The sequence below is a fragment of the Physeter macrocephalus genome, chromosome 8, assembly GCF_002837175.3.
Source record: "Physeter macrocephalus isolate SW-GA chromosome 8, ASM283717v5, whole genome shotgun sequence".
Taxonomy (NCBI): Eukaryota; Metazoa; Chordata; class Mammalia; order Artiodactyla; family Physeteridae; genus Physeter; species Physeter macrocephalus.
In genome coordinates this window covers 75016255-75032371 of record NC_041221.1, presented here as the reverse complement: position 1 = coordinate 75032371, position 16117 = coordinate 75016255, and the positions used below count along the sequence as shown (strand labels likewise).

Here is a 16117-nt window from a genome sequence, read left to right as displayed (position 1 = left end):
GGTGGCCAGTTTGGCTGTTACTGAAGGAGCTGATTTTATGTACTGTTCAGTCCAAACTTGGGACCATTATCACACCTCCACAACGTCTGACTGTGCCTTTAAGGAAGCAGGAAATTCAGGCTGGAAGATTGAAAAATAAATTATCAGGGCCTCAGGAACTCACAGGCACTGCTAGAGGAAATGTAAATTGACACACCCACTTTGTAAAACATTGTGGTATAATCTAATAAATTTGAAGAAACTAATGTCTTATGGCTGAGCAATTCCACTCCTACATACAAGCCCCAGTGAGGTCAATGCTTTGTATGCACCTGGAAGCATGCATAAAAATGTAAAATGGTCAAAAATAGAAGTGATCTTAATCACTTGATTAATCACTTAATCAACAACAGAATAAGTTGCAGTATAATCATACACAAGTATTCTAACAATAAAAACGAATTACAGACCAATATAGAAGAAACCAAGAAATATAATGTTGAGGGGGAAAGGTCACAAAAGAATACACAGAATATGTTTTGCTTTGTTTTGTTTTGTTTTTTGTGGTACGCGGGCCCCTCACTGTTGTGGCCTCTCCCATTGCAGAGCACAGGCTCCGGACGCGCAGGCTCAGCGGCCATGGCTCACTGGCCCAGCCGCTCCACGGCATGTGGGATCTTGCCAGACCGGGACACAAACCCGTGTCCCCTGCATCAGCAGGCGGACTCTCAACCACTGCACCACCAGGGAAGCCCTGGAATATGTTTTAATTAATATGAAGTTTTTAAAAAGTGAAAACAAACCATATTATATACGAATACATGGGTAGTAAAACTATAAGGAAAAACCAGGTAACGGTTACTCTGAAAGTCAGCATAATAACTCTAAGGGGAAAGAGTTGAATGTGGCTGGGAAAGAATGAGGGGTGTTGGTACTTCTGGGGTCCAGTGATGTCTGTATGTCTCTCCCTCTCTCTTCCCATTCACCCCCACATAGTTGTGTTCAAGGCCCTCCTCAGAACAATTAAAATTCTAGGGAAGGGCCCAAGCATCAGTCTTTTTTTTTTTAATATGTATTTATTTACTTATTTATTTATTTTTGGCTGCTTTGGGTCTTAGTTGCAGCACACGGGATCTTTCGTTGTGGTGCGTGGGCTTCTCTCTAGTCGCGGCACGCAGGCTCCAGAGCACGTGGGCTCTGCAGTTGCGGCACATGGGCCCTCTGGTTGTGGCGCATGGGCTCAGTAGCCCTGTGGCATGTGGGATCTTAGTTTCCCGACCAGGGATCGAACCCGCATCCCCTGCATTGGAAGGCAGATTCTTAACCACTGGACCACCAGGGAAGTCCCCCCCCCCCGCCGCCCAAGCATCAATCTTTTCTAAAGATTCCAAAGTGATTCTAAGTAAAAGCCAGGGTTGAGATCTGCTACTTTAAACATCTGGTTAACAAAATCCATATCTATGCCTCCTTTTTATACCATTGTATTCCCAATCATCTCTTAAGATTTTATTAGCTAACAAATTTCACCAACGAATAAGACCAAAAAAAGTTTGTGACTTTTACAAGTTATTTTTAATCTACATCACTTGCTGCCAAGCCAAGATATGGCCTTAAACATTTAGCAAAATACTAAAACTGTGATGCGGACAATAATCTAGAAGCAAATGTTATTTTTAAACAAGTTAATTCAGAAGTCCTTCTACTTTGTAGGGTTTACTAATGTTTCATAACTCCTCAGTAGAGCCACTGAAATGTATTCAACCCTGTAAGCTTATGAACAACATATATTTTTTAATTCATTTTTTTAATGAATTAAAAAATAAATCCTATCAATTAAAATAAGTTCTTCTCTGGTTTCCAAAGCCACATATATATTCACAGAGGTCTCAATTTGTGCATCTAAGTCATTGAGCAGACAAACATTGAGTCAAACTACTACCATATGCCAGGGTCCGTGGACACAAAGGGGGAAGCACATGGCCAGCCCACTTTAGTTTGCAATAAAATAAATATCTTGCTCATGAAATCCTGTCTGGTAAACTATAGCTCTAGGCTTACACAAAGAGTGTGAACAGAAATAAACTATCTGACCTACAAGGAAACTGCTCTACAGGTTAATCAACCTACATCATGCATCATGATCTGAAAGTTTACAGATGTTTATAAAATACAAAAATGATGAGCAGAAAGAGAATGAAAAAAATATTAGCAAAAATTTACATGGAGAGTGGAAGAGAGTATTTGGTATGAGCATCACACACAATCGCTGATATTTTTCAGGACTTTTAATGAGAACGGGAGGAGAAGTTGTATATTATGGCATCTTCCCTTTGGGTAGCTCTGATCGGGGCTTTGGTGTGTGTATAAACAAATCAGCCTTCCATACGGAAGATTGGAGGTTGGTGGGTCTAGGATAGTAATTGCAAATATGAACACACTCATAGGAAAGATATGGAAACAGGATGTCCCATGGAGCACAATAGCAACGTGGCAGGCATGGTGGGATCATATAGCCAAAAGATAGAAGAGGACTGAAAAAGCATAATGGCAGGTTTTAGCTTCCCGAAGCGTCTGCTCTGCATCAGACACATTTGAGACACTCAGATTACAGCAACTCCTGACTGAAAATCTGGGAAAACACCAACCACACACACAATCATTCCAGAAAATTCACATTTTGATATACAGTACTGGAACACACTTCATGGATTTTGTACCTCATATAGGTTGGTTATACTTACCTTGTGGAACTAGTACTAAATCAGCTGAAACACTAAAAAGTCCTTATCAGAATTCAGAGGTGGTAATACGATTTCTGGCTTTCAGAATCTGGGGACATTTCCAGAGTGACTTATACAACGTGGACAACAACACAAGATATTAAGAAGCCAGACACAACACTGTGTAGTGCAATGCGAGCAGATTAAATAGCGAAAGATCTGGAGCTGAACACTTACAGGGACGTAGCTTTGGAAAGACCACTGAATTCTCAAGTTTTAAGTTGCTTGATCTGTAAAAGGAAAGGAGGGACTTCCCTGGTGGCGCAGTGGTTAAGAATCCACCTGCCAATGCAGGGGACACGGGTTCGAGCCCTGGTCCGGGAAGATCCCGCATGCCATGGAGCAACTATGCAACTATGGAGCAACTATGTGGAGCAACTATGCACCACAACTATTGAGCCTGCGCTCTAGAGCCCGTGAGCCACAACTCCTGAGCCCACGTGTCACAACTACTGAAGCCAGCGCGCCTAGAGCCCGTGCTCCGCAACAAGAAAATCCACCACAATGAGAAGACCATGCACCGCAACGAAGGGTAGAGAAAGCCCGCATGCAGCAACGGAGACCCAACACAGCCAAAAATAAATAAATAGATAGATAGATAGATAGGTAGATAAGTAAACAAATTGAAAAAAAGGAAAGGAGTATCTGCTCAGCCTAGTATCCAAGATTGTCAGCAGGCTATAACGAAAATAACATATGGGACAGGGGTCTCAAGAACTAAGACAGGCTGTATGGGGGGACTTACTAGTCATACATATTTGTCTGATCTTTTTAATACAAAAATATAATAAAGAGTCACTACATAGATCTATGTATATTTGCAAGCAGTTTTCCTCTGGTTATAATTTAAAATCATAATTTAAGGGAACTAGTTAGGTGATTAAGAGGCACTATAATTGCATCAGTGAAAGACACCAGGGCTTCCCTGGTGGCGCAGCGGTTAAGAATCCACCTGCCAATACAGGGGACACGGGTTCGAGCCCTGATCCGGGAAGATCCCACATGCCGCGGAGCAACTAAGCCCATGCACCACAACTAGTGAGCCTGCGCTCTAGAGCCCGCGAGCCACAGCTACTGAGCCCGCAAGCCACAACTACTGAAGCCCGTGCACGTAGAGCCCATGCTCTGCAACAAGAGAAGCCACCGCAATGAGAAGCCCACGTACCACAACAAAGAGTAGCCCCTGCTCACCGCAACTAGAGAAAACCCGCGCGCAGCAACGGAGACCCAACGCAGCCAAAAATAAATAGATTTATTAAAAAAAAAAAAATGAAAGACACCAGACGTGCCATAAGACAAATGTGCTACAGCCCCATGGCTTGGGCAGCAGGCGGTCATTAGGTACCGTAAGCAGCAAGTATGTCATACCAGCTTTTCCAGCCTGTGCAATAGAATTTTTTCATTTGTTAATATTTCTTCAAGGCTCTGATTTACATCTACCATTCATTCATTCAGTAGATATTTGTTGACAGCATACTATGCATTGGGCATTCTTCTGCTCTCCCCTCACACCACAGGTGAGCCTGTGGAATTCCCAGGCACCCTTCCAAGTGACCCTCCAGGAACCCTGTTCTGTTTGGGTGACAAATGAAAATACACTGCAGTCTAATTTTATTGTTGACAAGAAGAAAAAGCATAGACTCATCATATCTTGGAAATGGCCTTTTGAAGTTTGCATTGGGATTCTGAATTCAAGCACAACCAGGAAACAGCCAAGCCCAGATTGAGAAATACTAAACTTTGTGGGTATGAGCTACAACTTTAGTGGGAGATCTTATCTCCTCCTTCAGCACAGGGGCACACTCAGGAAGGGATATTCTGGTGAGAGAAGGAGAAGATAAATGGGATAAACCAAACAGGAAGTCAATATATAAGACGAAGCCTACCTGGGATAAGAGTGAGGGTGGAAGGTTGGGAAAAGTTAATTAGAAGTCCAGATGGCAGCTGTTACCCATGAAGGAAAATAAACCACAACATGCACCTTTATTTCATTCTTGCTAGGTGCCAATGACTACAAGGACTTTATATTTCTTGTTTCCATCTAACATTTATTAAGCAACTTACATGTGTTATTTCATTTAATCCTGACAGGCACTGAACAAGGTAGGGGCAGAAACTGAGGCTTGACACAATTGTGCAATTGCCCAAGCTCACTCAGATAGTAAATGGAGCATCAAGGATCTGAACCCAGGCTTTTCTACCTTTAAAACTCAAGTTCCTAACTGTTATGCTTCCAATTAGGCAAATATAATTAGATAAAAGAAGACAAACCCAAGAAAAGAAGGGCAGAAAAGATAGAACTTGAATAAATCAACAAACTGAGAGTCAGGAAAAGCAAGCAGAAAGAAACTATGCCTCACCAATCCTCAGGGCTCAGGCCTGCACCCCACTCTCCAGATGTCGGCCTCATCTGTCTCCACATGCACATACACACACACACACCCTCATGACAAACCTGAAAAATAAAAGCTGCTACAGCTATAGATGTGGGGAAGAGAAAGTAGGCATGTGAGAATCATTATAAACTAAAACCTAGGGTAGAATTACAGAAGATACAGGCTTCTACCTATGTAGCCTCATGCTCGCATCAAGGCCCATATTTGAAAGAGTCAAGACAAGGCCTTGTAAAGTTCACTGGGGCCAAGTAAAAGGGGCGCTGCACCAGGACACGGGGTTGGTCATTTCCCTAGGATTATCTCATCACTTCTGGCTCACTGCCCGTCCCCTTTGCCAGGCCTCTCCCACCCATTTTCAACCATCAGCCTTTTAACCTCCAAGCACTTGGTAGTTTTTAAACCAGTATTTTATTTAATTTTAAAATAAAGTAGTACAGGGCTTCCCTGGTGGCGCAGTGGTTGACAGTCCGCCTGCCGACGCAGGGGACTCGGGTTCGCGCCCCGGTCCGGGAAGATCCCACGTGCCGCGGAGCGACTGGGCCCGTGAGCCATGGCCGCTGAGCCTGCGCGTCCGGAGCCTGCGCTCCGCAACGGGAGAGGCCCGCATACCGCAAAAAAAAAAAAAAAAAACAAAAAATACACAAAAAGAAACGGAAGATAGAGGAACCAGTTTTAGGTTAAGGATTTTAAAACTTCACAAATGATGCACATTTGTGTGCATGTGCATGGCTAAGTATATTATGAAACAATTTTACGCATTTACCATAGGACCTGTCTTAAAGAACATTCTCTCCACCACTAGCAGTCATCCAGTGGGTTACCTTAGCAACTGAAGGAATATAATACCAGCTTTAAATGTCAGAAAAGAAAGTGTGGAGATGTCTGTCCCGCCAGATACTATCAGAAGTGCCAGAAGGCTAGAAAGTAATACTGAGTGTATACACAACTGCTTGAAAAATGTCAAGATTTCCAAGAAAAACATATATCCCAGACTTAGTCAATACCCATAATGCATTAATTTTAAAACTCCTCCAAAATTTTTTTAAAAACCTAGGAACTTGTATTTTGTAATAAATCTGTCCTTTATGGGTTTCCTACCCACTGGTAGGACATCAGCTGATGTTATCTCAAACTTTCGGTCCAGGACAAAGCTTTGGGGCAGAAAGACAACGCTGACATTTCACATAGTCTGTGGGACAGCAAGCAAGTCTTCTAATCCAATGTACCATTCCCTGGCTAACAAGACATGGCACACAGGTGGGGACCAACCAACAGGGCCTTGCTCTATTTCCTTTCGATTTCTAGAGCTGGCAGGCTATATTCCAGGATAAAAACAACAGCCAAGCTCCATTTCAAGTGTTAAACAAACCCTGCCTCTTCCTGGTTACAGATCTCTTTCCTCTATTCAAGGAAAGATAAACAGATATTTCCCTCTGTCAAACGTTGCTGGCCCACACATTGCCTTCTCTCATTGCCTAGAAAGAAGGTGATGATTCCGGGTATGTGGCTTGAAGCAAAATGTAGATGTCACAGAAAACTGGCAGTCCCCACTGAGTCTCTCATAATGAACTGTTAATTCTCACTTAATGGCATTTCCTGCAGATAAGCAATATTACGATTGCTCTTTAAACTCCTTAAGGGAATACTAAACTATTAAGACACATTTAACAGTTGCTGAATAACCCCCATTCTTATAAACTTTCTAAGTCCTTTTGGTCAACTGCATTTCTTTTCCTTGTTCCCCCATTAGTTGTAAAATAGAGAAAAACATTCTCCTCCAAAGGGAATTTATAAAGACCCTACTAATATATAAAGCACAGCATCATGCTAACCACCCTTCTTCCTAGTAACAGCAGTCCTTATCCATTAAACCTATAACCCCTGATGAGGTTTCTACTCCTTTAAGTCACTACTCATTACACTGTGACTTGTTACTACAGACACTACTTGGACTTGCCCTTACCACATGTATTCTGCAACCAATGCACCATTTCTCTAATTTCTGGATTCAAGTTTAAATATGTTCTGGTTGCTGTAACTCCACTGGTGTTACTTGCAAGGAAAGGAGCATACTCTTGATCTGATACTTGGAATTAATCATTAAAATAATCCATTCTCTAAGTTGTTCTCAGTGGGTCCTACCCGTTCCATCCATTGCTTCTCTTTGAGGACAGTTCTCCAACCAACCATACAACTACAGAATAAGGAGCCAGCGCCCAAAATACACTGGCTGTGTACCCAAGACAGCCCTGCAGAAAAGATGCAAAAGCTCAGTTGGCTTACCCTAAAAACTTTTTCCACTTATAAAACCAACTATAAAGACAGGAATAAAGTTTAACTCTTTAAACTTGATAAAGCAATCTAACAGATATTTTCTTTGCTATATAAAAAATTTTAATGTATCTGCCCTAGAGATTCAATTCATGGTGCCACCTTTCTTAAATGTTCTTACCACAAAAAAGAAATGCTAATTATGTGATGGTAAGGAGTTATTAATGCTATGGTGGTAGTCATTTGCAATATTTATAGATTTTTTTTTTTTTTTTTTTTTTTTTTTGTGGTATGCCGGCCTCCCTCTGCTGTGGCCTCTCCCGTTGCGGAGCACAGGCTCCGGACGCACAGGCTCAGCGGCCATGGCCCACGGGCCCAGCCGCTCCGCGGCATGTGGGATCCTCCCAGACCGGGGCGCGAACCGGGTTCCCCTGCATCGGCAGGCGGACGCTCAACCACTGCGCCACCAGGGAAGCCCTCATTTGCAATATTTAAATGCACCAAATCAACACACTGTACACCTTAAACATGCACAAATATGTTAATTATATCTCCATAAAGCTGAAAAACAGGTTGCTATGTTTTTATAATTGGTGTAATTAATGAAGAGTTCTATCTCTCCCACAACAAAGAACTTCTTTCTGCCTATTAAGGAGACCTTTGCACATATGAAGTACTTTTACCTAGAGACCTGCAGAAAAGTCCAAACTCATTTTTCACAAGAGTAATTTACTTTGGCAGAAAATGTCTTGAATCTGCAAATTGTTGCTACATATTGGTTTGTAAGTGTAAATATATGCTGTGAGAGAGAGAGACTTTATATGACTTTTTTTTTTTTAAGCAAAGGGGCTTTTTTTCCTTAAATCAGAACGCATAATCAAGACAAGCTCTACCTAGTTCCATAGGTTGGGAGAAGAGCTACTATGTTCAGGGGCAAGGCCATCAGTCCTTCGAGATGGCATTTGTAGTCCCTTTGGGATCTTTACTCAAATGGCAGCCTCCCCACTGGTGATGGCAAGTTTGGTGCTTGCCAGACACATCAGGCTTCTGGACACACAAGTGATAGGAAGTAATTTGATTGAGCAGGAAGGGAAGACTTTAACTCAAGTTATCTGAGCACCAACAGAATAAAAAAAGAGTATTTTATGCCAATTAACCTAATTGTCAAAATTATGCCAATCTCTGAGAAAAGATTTCTGTCCAAAAAACAAACAAGCAAAAAACTTCAGAACAAAAAAGTTAATCATGAAATTTTATGGGATAGTATATTACTACTTAAAGTTTTACTGTAAATGTGAGGCACCTCAGAAGCATTTATCATAAAAGATATTTCACAGAAAGAATGGGTTTAATTTTATGAAACAGAAATCCAATTTTAGTTATGGCACAAAATTAGATAAAACACAGGATATTTCCTTCCTTAGGCGAGTAACTTAGTTGCATTGTGAGTAATGATGGGTAAGATGCAGGGCCAAGGAAAGGCTCTGCTTTTCTTCATAAGACACAATACTCTGCTCAGATTCTGGCCCTTCTACAGGTTCTCAGGCCTTCCTGATAACTCTTAGTGTTTGAAAAGAAAGGAAAATAAGGGATTTATTATAAAATGCAAGGAAATACAGTAATGCTTCACAGTAAGGCTTCCATCAGACTCTTCCACGACAAAATCATTACAGAAATCAATTTTACTCATTCTGTAACATCCTCTGGAACCCCCTAAAAAACATAGATAAATACAAAGAATTTTAAATAAATGTGAATAGTAAGGTTCTAAATAGTTTTTGGACAGGTCTTAGGAGAAATAACTACTAGGGAAAAAAACTTTTCCATTTACAATGCTCCTACCATTAACACATGATAAACTCCAGTGGGCCACATGCCACAGTTTATTTCTCACTTTGCTAATGTAATTTATCTGCCTCAAAGACAAGCAACACCAATAAAATATGTACGCTGAAAAAAAGATGCATTGAGCTCGTAAGAGATTCTAAATGGCTTAGGTTATAACTCTACTACATTGAAGGGGAAGGACCAGGATTGTGACATAGGAGACTCCTGAACTTCCCTCCTCCCATGGAAGTACCAAATGTACAGCTACACACAGAGCAATTCCCACTGAGAGAAATCCAGTCACTAGCTCAATGACTCCCACACATAGGACTGGATGAGAAAATACCCATACTCAACATGGGTAGGAAAGGCTGAGACATACTCTTGCCATAAACCCCACCCCCAGCTCAGCGCCATACAATCAGGAGGGAACCTCCAACTCCCAACTTTTCCCTGAGGAATCAAGGGTTTTCACCATACATGTAGCACCCCAACTTTTAAGGCTCCCACCTGAGGGATGGGCCCCCAAAACACCTAGCTCTGAAGGCCAACAGGACTTACACCCATGAATCCCACAGGACTAGAGCAAATAAAGCAGCAGCTCTAGGTGGGCATACAAGCAGGCACCTAGGCTGTCTCCCCAGGGCTCAGTGTTGAGTAAGCAGGCAGAAACACCCATCTCCCAGTCTTTCCCTGGAAGAGATTTGACTTCATACTTTAGAAGCTGCTGCCTGAGGGTCCGGCATCTAAGTAGAATGCATCTAGGGGTTGGCTGTCATTCTCCCTGGACCCCAAGGAAGCCAGTTGGCAATTCCCTCACTCCATTGCTCCAGTCCACTCCAACAATAAAGCCAGGTCACCAGCAGCTCTCTGGAAGGAACTGCTTTTATGGCTATCACTCAAGAGACAGGTAGATCCCTTGGCATTGACAGCCAATGGGGCTTGCATTCAGGAGTCCCACAGGACTGTGGTAGATAAAGAAGCAGTTGTTAATGGGTGTACACATAAGTACTTGCTGCAACCATCCCCCCAAGGTTCTGCACAGAGGAGCAAGCCAAAAACACCCATCTTCCAGTCTTTCCCTGGAAGGGATGTGACTGCATACTTTGCCAGCTTATGGCTTCTAATCAGCCTGCATCTAGGTGCTGACTGAGATCCTCCCCCTTAGGACACTGATGGGTCTTAGTACACCCTCTACTACTGGGAGCCACTGAGAACAAAGACAGCAACTTGGACTAGCTCAAAGATTTAAGAGGCAACCAGGAGCTTGGGCTGGGATGATTGACAAGGTTCATCTACACAAGACCAGTCTGTCAAAGACTGAGAGAGGTGGCTGTTTCATCTGACGCACAGAAACCAAAACAGAATCCAGGAAAATAAAGAAACATAATAAGTTCCAAACAAAAGAACAAGATAAATCTCCAGAAACTGATCTTAATGAAATGGAAATAAGTGATTTATCTGACAGAGTTCAAAATAACAAAGATGCTCACCGAGGTCAGGACAGCAACACATGAACAAAGTGAGAATTTCAACAAAGAGACAGAAAATGTTAAAAAGTACCAAACAGAAATCACAGAGCCGGAGAATACAATACCTGAAATGAAAAAATTCAACAGCAAACTAGATCAAGTGGAAGAAAGGATCAGCAAACTAGAAGACAGGGGGATGGAACTGATCTAATCAGAGGACTGAAAAGAAAAAGGAGTGTTAACCCTGTCCCTGAACACTGATGTTGTAGAGAAGTTCTATTACAAGTCTAGGCTGCAAGCAATGTTACCTCAAGTACTACAAACTGTTCTTAGAGAAAGTCTAGAAATTTACTAGAAATTTCAAGGAATTGTTTGCAATACCAAGATTTTGTCCTTTGCCTGTAGCTTCAGTTGCCCAGACCAACCGTAATTTGTTTTCCAAATATGTACATACAATCTACTCTCTATACGCGGAAATCCATTCACATACACACATGAAAGTCAACTTTTACTGAGAACTCAGTATGCAGAGACATTGTTGTAGAAGCTTCACCATACACTAATTCAACCATCGCAACAAGCCAATGAGGTGGGTACTATTATGCCTCATTTTAGAAATTAAAACCGTGGCATAAGAACAGAAATAACTTGCTCAGATGATCTCAGAGACAGGAAGCAACTGGGCGAGGATTTGGCATATAATCTTAATGACTATTACACTAGAATTGCTTTCCAAGAGAATACAATGTCTCACCATGTAAAGCAACTGCTCCAATTTTTCTCATGAAAATACTTATATCTATACAATATATACTTATATATCTTGGTGACATAAATCTGTCTGTTATAAGGATATGGATAAACCAAAGGGTCATGACAGATGGAGGCTTGGAAAACAAGAACACATCTCCAAACATCAATGAAAATGGCAATAAGATAACCCCTGGCAATTTGGTGGTTAGCCCAGTTTTCTCCAAACTTATTTGATTATGCATCTCTGTCAGCAAAAATAATTGCACATATGCCCCAATACAACATCTATATCTTTGTTCACACAGATTCCAAATGGTTTTAAGAGTCTATTTAATGATATTAAGAGTCTATATTTAGTCTTTTAGTAAAGAAGGAGCATCCAGAAGTAACTCCAAAAGTTAGTATAAATATAGTAAATATGAATGCTGTCAGTGACACTGACATTTTCAAAGATGTCAATGCATTGGTTACATTTCCTGCATGGCCACACTTCTTCTCAGTGTTCCACAGAGTTGGCTGCATGTTCTTCCTTGCTCAATGACTCTACCTATTTGGAAACAGGACACCAATATCCCCTTCTTACAGCAAGAAAACATACCAAAGGAAGCGGAGCCACAGCCCAAAGCAGCTGGCTCAAGAGCCTGCCACAAAGAAACAGTCCTTCCCTCCTTGAGGAAAAGCTTTTCACCCCCTGGAACAGAGTGGCATCAACCAGCCCAGAGATAAGTAGCTCAGAATGTCAGGGATCCCAGATTGATCAGTGCAAGGCTCAGGTCAAAAGTAGGCAGGAAAACCCACCCAGGCAAACAGGCAACAAACTGTAAGGCACATTTGAACTTGACATAGAGAGGAGACATCTTAATTTCCTGGTAAGGACCCACCTTCAAGTGAAGAATTTCCCAAGACAGTCCACCCAAGAGGCAACTCCAGATGGGTCAGAGCCAGCACGAGCTCCTCGTCCAGAGCAGGCAATGCTCCCGCCGTCAGGGCAAATGGGGTCAGCAAGGTCTGGTGGCTACTGGCTGTGAGGCGATCGGCTTGGGTGATCAGCAAACGAGCCAGCCTGCAGGCCATATTGTCCACATAGGTCACGGAGTCAGAGCCCATGGTCACAGGGGAGTAACCTTCCGAGCAGAGGCACACAGACACCGTCACCGTCTCCTGAAGCCTGTGGCCTGGATAACAAGATAGTGAACAGTTCACCCAGAGTCTGCAGAAGATGCTCTCCCAGTGTCCAAAGCTTTGGCCTGAGCATACCACACGCTCCAGGAGAGCAAGGCAGAAAGGAAATGTGGCCAATTATCTTTAAATGCTGCCAAGCCTGTGGGTCCAAATTAACACTGACCCCCATCTTCTTCCAGTGACTCCTGATTTTCAAACTGACCTTTATGAGCTCTGACCACTTCAGGGCTGCTTTCCTATCATTACCACTGTTATTTGGCATAGCTTCACCTTGTACTTCTACCCAACCATCAAATTCAAGTTTGTTGTCTTAAAGGCCTTTGCCCTTTCCTGTTCTGGCATTTCCTTCTGAGTCATACGTTTTTATATATTTATTTAGGTGATAGTTTTATAAGGTAGCACCACAAAGTTACACAAGCTTACCCTAGTTCCTCAGAGTTCTTTTGAACGTGAGTAGGGTGGGTAAACACTACTCAACAGAAACATTTTATTATATATATTGTTCACTGGCCCACCACCACTTCTGAGAATGGCTTTTCTGTCTTGTAGATGTTCTTAATACTTCTGTCGGGTGGTCACCTAATCCTGCTACCCGTCCCTCCTCCTTACACTCTTCTTCCATTTTACCAAGGTTGGTGAACTTCTACCCAGGTATGTTTTTATGTTGTCCTTGGCAGAATGTCCAGGAATTACTACCACCAAACCTCTGTGATCATGATATTAATAGCTGGACAGAAAAAGGGCTAACATTCAGCCACCACTGGCCCCTAAGCAAACGGCTAATGGGTGCAAATCATCTTTGCTCTGCCTTATCCTCCAAAGCTTTTCCCCAGAAGCTATGCTGCCAGGCTTCAAGGAATAAGAGCGTCCCAGGTTTACCAGGCAAGAGCTACTGCTATTTTCACATTATTGCCTTTTTAAAGTGGTCCAATGGTACAGCACAGAGCGCAGCCCCTACCGCCAGACCACACACGTCCACTATATACTACAGAAAACTGTTGTACATAATTCGGAAAGGTACCCTGGCAAAGTTGTATCCGGGAAAATGTAAGATTTAGAAATTTGAAACCGTCTGCAGTGAGTTTGTTAAAATCAAGGTAAGAACCCTCCCTTCTAAAGCAGGCCACAATATAATCAAAAAAGATTTTCTGTACCACACAAGGAGTGGGAATGAGGTTCACCCCTACATGCAAGTAAAGAAAAAGACAAAAGTTTTGATGTTAGGAGTGGCACTTTAGTTATTATGTTTATTCTTTCTCTTATAAGAGGCTGATAAAAAAAAGAGAAAAACCAAGAAAACAGGGCCAAGCTAAATGCAGCAAAAACATCAATGTAAATACCAAAGCAAAAGGGAGAGGCAAAAGAGACTAGCAGCCAGTCTAACTCTGTGCCATTAATGTGGTTTGACTTTTTTTTCCTATGAGGATGGGAGTTACTGGGCCTGAGAGAGAAGTGCTTAAAATTGCCCAGAGCCCCAGAAATTGCACAATAGATTGATTCAGTGACCAAACCCAGGTAGGTCTGAAAGGTCTTTGTACATCACTACAATTCCCTATGTCTGTGTCTGCATGTTTCCTGTCCTTCTTCCCACATGCAACAGATATACTACAGAAGCAGTTAGAAACATTTTTCTTTTAAAAATGAGGCCAGTCTTACCTATTAAAAAATTGAAGGTTCCCTCTATGATACAATTTAAGAAGGCCTAAGAGACCCACAGTTAAAACTGACCAATCAACAAACAAGAAAAACACCACAAACCCTCCTTTCCTAGAGGTAATGGCATCTTAATTGCACCTTTAGTCTACAGCTTGATGTCTCAGATGTACAACCCACATGCCAATGAAAATACAAAACAACTGTACCTGAGGAGGGGCTGTTACTTCATGATAACACATTAACATGATACATTAATTTGTCATCTGTCACCATGGTACTTGAAGACAGCTGGGAGAATTACAGGTTTTAGAATGTGAACATTTTGGTGGTGGGAAGAGACAGTTCTGGAAGCTGAGATCCAGGAGGGAAGCGTCTGGATGGACATGCTGCCAAGGAAGGAACCCCTGCCACCCAAAGGAGCAAAGCAGAGAGCAGCTGCTGGACTGACCACAGGAGAATGAAGAGAGAAAGAAGACCACTGTCAAGTATCTCAGATCTGCCTGAGCTGTCCTTGGCCACGGCCCCGGGACTGCAGGCAGCAATACGAAGACAGACTGTCTCCTCCACGGGATTGCATCCAGGGCACCCCCAACCTGGAGGGTAAGTCTAAGTTGGGCTGCTCAGGGAGCTGCAGACACAGCTGGAAGCGGCTCAGACGTGAGGTAACCCAGTGTGAGTGTTCTTTCTTACATACACACACTCACACACACACAAACGCACAAACACAAACGCACATTCTCGCACACACATACGCTCTCACTCATACCCATCCCACCTTGGAGCACCATGAAGATGCTCGCAGACAGGTTTTTCAATTGCACAATAAAGAGGACACCTCACCTGGAACGCTGGATTGGAGAACGTTATCCTCTGTGCGCTCTGCAATCACGATGTGTCTCTGATGAGATCCGTTATAAATGAAGTAAAACTCGGCATCTTTAGGAAGATAAACATTTTTGCCAAACTTCGCATAGACCGTCATCTGCCCCTGAAAAATGAACAAGTCAAGGTATCATCACACTTCCTCTTCCTGGCTCTAAGAAGCCACAATAAAAAGGGCCCCGATACAAAACAGGGTCCTTTGTAATGTTCATTTCATGTGGGCGAGCCCAAATATCACGAATCCTTCTTCCTAACGACAATGTTTTGGACGACAGGGCGATGTTTCCTGATCTATTTAAGTATGCGTTTCAGAGTTGGTTTGTTCTGTTTTTAAAATTGAAGAAGTTAGAGCATACAAAAGAATTTTTTTATTTACTAGATGTGCAATTATGATACTTTGTTGTATTTTATTTTCTTTGAATTCCTACTACCTGATGAACATCATTGCTTGTATTAATTTTTTCCTGTACCTGAGATGCCACCATAGTATAAAGCTTCAAAATAACTATTCTTAGCCATGTCCTTACACTGTACTGGACCACAGTGGCTTGTAAGAACCTTAATTAAATATTCACAAACATTGCCAAATAAACAGCACTATGTGATCCAACACTCGCTGTGCCCTTTCCCACCGCTGTTTCTCTTCTCTGAGGGATTTCTCTGACTTCTTTCTTATCTAGCCTGGCCTCACACTTTCTCTTGAAAGCTTCTGGCTGGCACAAAGCCCTGCTAAATATCCTGGTCCCAAGGAGAGGAGCTGCCAGCCTGGGTCACTGAGGCAAACTCTGAGGAAGGAAGGAAGGAAAGAATGAATGGGCAGCAGTATATATATAATGCTCCCCAGTATATCATAATCCAGAGGCGGTGTCTGGCGGCTCAGTCAGTGCTACAACCAAGGCAGCAGTGATGGATGAGCCTG

At 42.5% G+C, this 16117-nt stretch overlaps 1 protein-coding gene across 1 annotated transcript in view; it reads right to left on the bottom strand.

Annotated features, from left to right (window-relative positions):
* The window catches only part of ARHGEF28 (Rho guanine nucleotide exchange factor 28), a 325739-nt gene that overhangs the window by 186086 nt on the left and 123536 nt on the right, over positions 1-16117 (bottom strand). Inside the window, exons 4-5 of the mRNA XM_024122262.3 lie at positions 15157-15304; positions 12360-12653 (exon numbers count right to left, since the gene is read on the bottom strand). Coding sequence (XP_023978030.1) covers positions 12360-12653; positions 15157-15304 — 442 coding nt within the window. The remainder of the gene's footprint in view (positions 1-12359; positions 12654-15156; positions 15305-16117) is intronic.